At 43.7% G+C, this 4049-nt stretch overlaps 1 protein-coding gene across 1 annotated transcript; it reads right to left on the reverse strand.

Annotated features, from left to right (window-relative positions):
- On the reverse strand, positions 343-2198 carry LOC109826430 (pentatricopeptide repeat-containing protein At1g79540-like). Its single transcript, XM_020393463.1, is given in 2 exon segments — positions 343-2114; positions 2117-2198. Coding segments are annotated over 2 exon segments (1647 nt in total). The 3' UTR covers positions 343-549.

The raw sequence follows: 4049 nt of genomic DNA on the forward strand, positions 1-4049 counted from the left end.
GGGGAAAATGAAAAGAAAAACTGATGGATGGTATATACAGAAAAAAGACTTTGGGTTTTATGGCAGAACTAAGACGCTTGGATCATGTTACATACTAGACTCATGATGATGATGAGACTGACAGCAAATGGAGACATGAATATAACTTTACCAAGCAACATAGTTTTAGTGAGTAGCATATCTCTATGAAATGATTTCATCAAACTCAATGAATTAACCTAATACTTGCATTTAGGTACTCTCCTGTATATGTTTCTAGTCGTTGGTAAAGCATTGCCGATGCTCATAAATAATCTTTCAAAAAGAAAATCTTGAATCATTTCATTTAGAATACATCAGGACTCAAACAATGATCTTCTAATAAGTATTACAATACAGAATTTTGACAAAAAACCTACTTCCCATTAGATTTATACAATGTTACAAAACATTATGTAGGTTTCACAAACCCACAAAAACAACCAATAAAAAACATTGTGGCGTTTTGTTACTTCAAAAATGGGTACTCTACATAAACAGCAGCACTGCCAAAAAAAAAGAAAAGAATATTCAGCTTACACTAGATACACGAGCGACTTTATTATATAGCAACTTTTTTGTTTCAGCTCGAAGATAAATATCCATATCATATCCAGCAAGACCCATTTTCACCACAAGCTTGTGTGCTTCCTCTTTCTTGTTACCCATGAGAAGTTTCTTCAGCAATCGGTTGCCCACAGGCTGATCGAGTGAGAAGCCTTTCCTCAACGCATAGAGCATGACATCCAACGCCGAAGCTAACTCCCCTTCCCAACATAAGCTATGAATAAGGATGACACAGCTCGGTGGAGTAAGCTCAATGTCAAACTCCGTGAGAATAGTAAAAACCTTAAGAGCTTCTTCAACTTTCCGTGCTTGGCAAAACCCAATAAGCCAAATGGTATAAGGGAAAGAATTGGTAGAGTTGTTTTTCTGATCCATCTCAATTAATCCTCTGACTGCCTCTTCGATGCACCCTTGCTCAAAGTGATGCTTCAACAATTCGATGGTTTCTTTGTCCTCAGCTTTGGTGGTCCATTCTGTGATGTGGGTAAACCAGAGAGAGACAGCTTTTGCTACTCTCTTCTTCCTGCAAAATGTTCTCATAAGAGTATTACAGATTGAAGAGCTAGGCGAGCGTCCAGCTTTCAAAATTAGCTGCTCATACAACATATGTGCATCATTTTCTCTATTGGCCTTCGAGAGCCCATCTATAAGCGTACCCAAAGTCACTAAATCAACCGGAGAATTATGATTCATAATCCGGAGCTCATTGAAAAGCCTCAGCGCCTCGTCAGGCTTCCCTTCTTTGAAAAATCCATTCATCAATATATTATAAGTAAAAACATCAGGAACAACACCCATAACATCTCGAAGAAGCTTATAAGCCTTAACAACAAGCCCAGCCTCACACAATTCCTCAACCAGTTTACGAAGATGGCCAGGATCCTTAACACGATCAACATTTTGAGAAAGTCGAAGAAAAAGCGAAGGTTTTATGTTCATCTTATTGAAAATGGAGTGAGCTTCTTCTAACTTCCCGGCTTTGCAAAGTCCGCTTATGAGAGCATTGAATGTATGAACACTAGGATCACATCCGAGCTTCCCCATCTCATCAAAAATCTGTCGAGCCTCAAGAACAAGCCCCTCTTTGCACAACCCACAAATCATAATAGTGTATGTCGCCGAGTCAGGGAAGAGATCATGCTGAGAAATCTCAAGCCTAAGAGACCGAGCTTCATCCAAATGACCCGCATCACAAAGGCCCTTGATAAGAGTGTTATAGCAATATGTATCGGGCACGATGCCTCTACCTGTCATCTCTCTCAAGAAAGCCAACGCCTCCTCGACTCTCCCTACCTCCGAATGCCCTCGAATCATAATCGTGTAGAGAACACAATCGGGCATCACATTCTCCTCCAGCATCTCATCATAAAGCCTGCGAGCCTCCCCAAACCTCCTAGCTCGAAACAGCCCATCGATCAACGAGCTATACCCATTCAGTCCGAGAACAAAACCCTCTTCCCTAAACCCCTTCAACTGCTTAAGAGCATCATCAACCCTCCCCAGCTTGCAGTACCCGCTCAGCGCAGCGTCCAAGAGACAAAATCCGGCCCGCAGCCAAGCTCCTTACCACCCCCCCATCGAAACAGGGAGGCGAGCAACTTCTCCGGCCTCATCCGACCCTCACCCCTTACGAGCAGGGCGACAAGATCAGGGTGTAAACCATGGGCGTTCGGGGGCCAGACTGCCGCCCTGCTGCATTTCGCTCCCAAACAGCTCCTGACATCATCACAGCCGCGGCTTGCAGAGTGCCGCCCCAATCAAGATGCAGAAGGTCGCGCCGTTTCGGCCTGCCATCGAGCTTCAGCATCCTGTATACACCAGCCGCAGAGCCGAGAAGATCACGTCTTCCTCACCAGGAGGTGAGGACGGTGTTTGTAGCGAAGTGTGGGCCGGGTAGCCGAACTCGGCATGCCGGTGCGGCCACGCGTCGAGGGCCTTCCTCGGGCTCCCGAGGGCCGAGTGGGCCCGCGGACTGGCAGGGCACGAAGACGAGGGGCGGGACGGGGCCGGCTGAGTCCGATTCCCCGGAGGAGGGAAGAGGGAGGAGGCGAGGTCGCGGGGGTCAGAGAGGAGGGAGAAGACGAAGAAGTCGAGGAGGCACGAGCGAGGCGCCTGCGGGAGGAGGCCCAGACGCAAGGGGCGAGGGACTGGGGAAGGGAGGGGAGAGAAGAGATGACAGCAGAGTATAAAAAATAGAAAAAGAGAGAGAAGAAAAAAAGAAAAGGAGACGCGAAGAGAGAGAAAGTAGAATCAGGGCATAGACGGAAGCACGGGGAAGAAATATATAAGGGAGGAGAGGCGGAGGAGATGACGTGGGGGTTTCACGTGAGGGGAGGGGAGGAGGTCGAGGGAGGCGGGGAGCGGCAGGAGGGGGGTAGGGTTCGGGAGGTAGGGAGAGGATGCATGGGAGGAGAGAAGAGAGGTCGCGGGGAGGGAGCTTCTGATGGAGGGCGTGCGACGGCGGCGGAAGATGGCGGGGGAGCGGGAGGGGAGGAGATGTTTTCGCCATCTCATGTGATCTCTAGAGATCCGAGCTCGATGGAGGAGGAGGGGGAGGAGGAGGAAGAAGACGGCGGCGTCGTCGAGTCATTACAGAGAGCTGAGGGTTCACGGGTATGGGTTCTTATATATTCTGGAGCCCTTGGTCCATATTTTAAGTAATGGCCCATTGGGTGTTATGGGCCCGTGAAATTGGAACTTTGGGTGCATCATCGCCTTTTCGTGAATTCTAGGCAGAATTGCCCTGAAATACCTAACGTTTATACTCGTTTACCGTTCACGTGCCCTCATTTGTTTTTCCGAGCATTTATATACCATGAATTTTTTTAAAATTGATATTTTAGTGTTCTCTGTTATGTATAAATATAAAAAAAATTCACACTAGAGTATCCATATAACATTCATATATTAATTTTAGAGTTTTTTAGTCATTAATATTTGTTAAATTTACTATTAATCCTACATAGATTCTGATCTAAATATATTCTGATTCTATTTTTTTAAAATAAAATTTGTATAGATTTAATAGTAAGTTTAGCGAATTAATAGTTAGAAAGTTATTTAAATTAGCATATGAATGTTATAAGAGAACTTTTGGATGAAAGTTTTCATGTTTGCATAACATAAGGTACTAAAGTGCTAATATTAAACAACTCAGAGTATATAAATGCTCTGAAAAAAAAAACTAAAAAGGTATATCATACTCCCTCTCAAGCGTGAGATTGGAAAAAAAAATTCTATATTCAATATTACCATTAACATTTTTAGGTATTATATTTTATAATCCTAATATATCCTAATTATTCTAATTCCATGTAAATTATAATTTTAAATATTCTAATTAACCCACATGAATAGCTTCAAACTTTAAACCTAATTGTCCTAAAAATTCAAAACTTACAGAAACACGCATAAAATTTCGAAATTTATAAAAAAAAGTATCCAAACTTGCAAAAATTCAAAAA

Source organism: Asparagus officinalis, chromosome 10 (assembly GCF_001876935.1).
Source record: "Asparagus officinalis chromosome 10, Aspof.V1, whole genome shotgun sequence".
NCBI lineage: Eukaryota > Viridiplantae > Streptophyta > Magnoliopsida > Asparagales > Asparagaceae > Asparagus > Asparagus officinalis.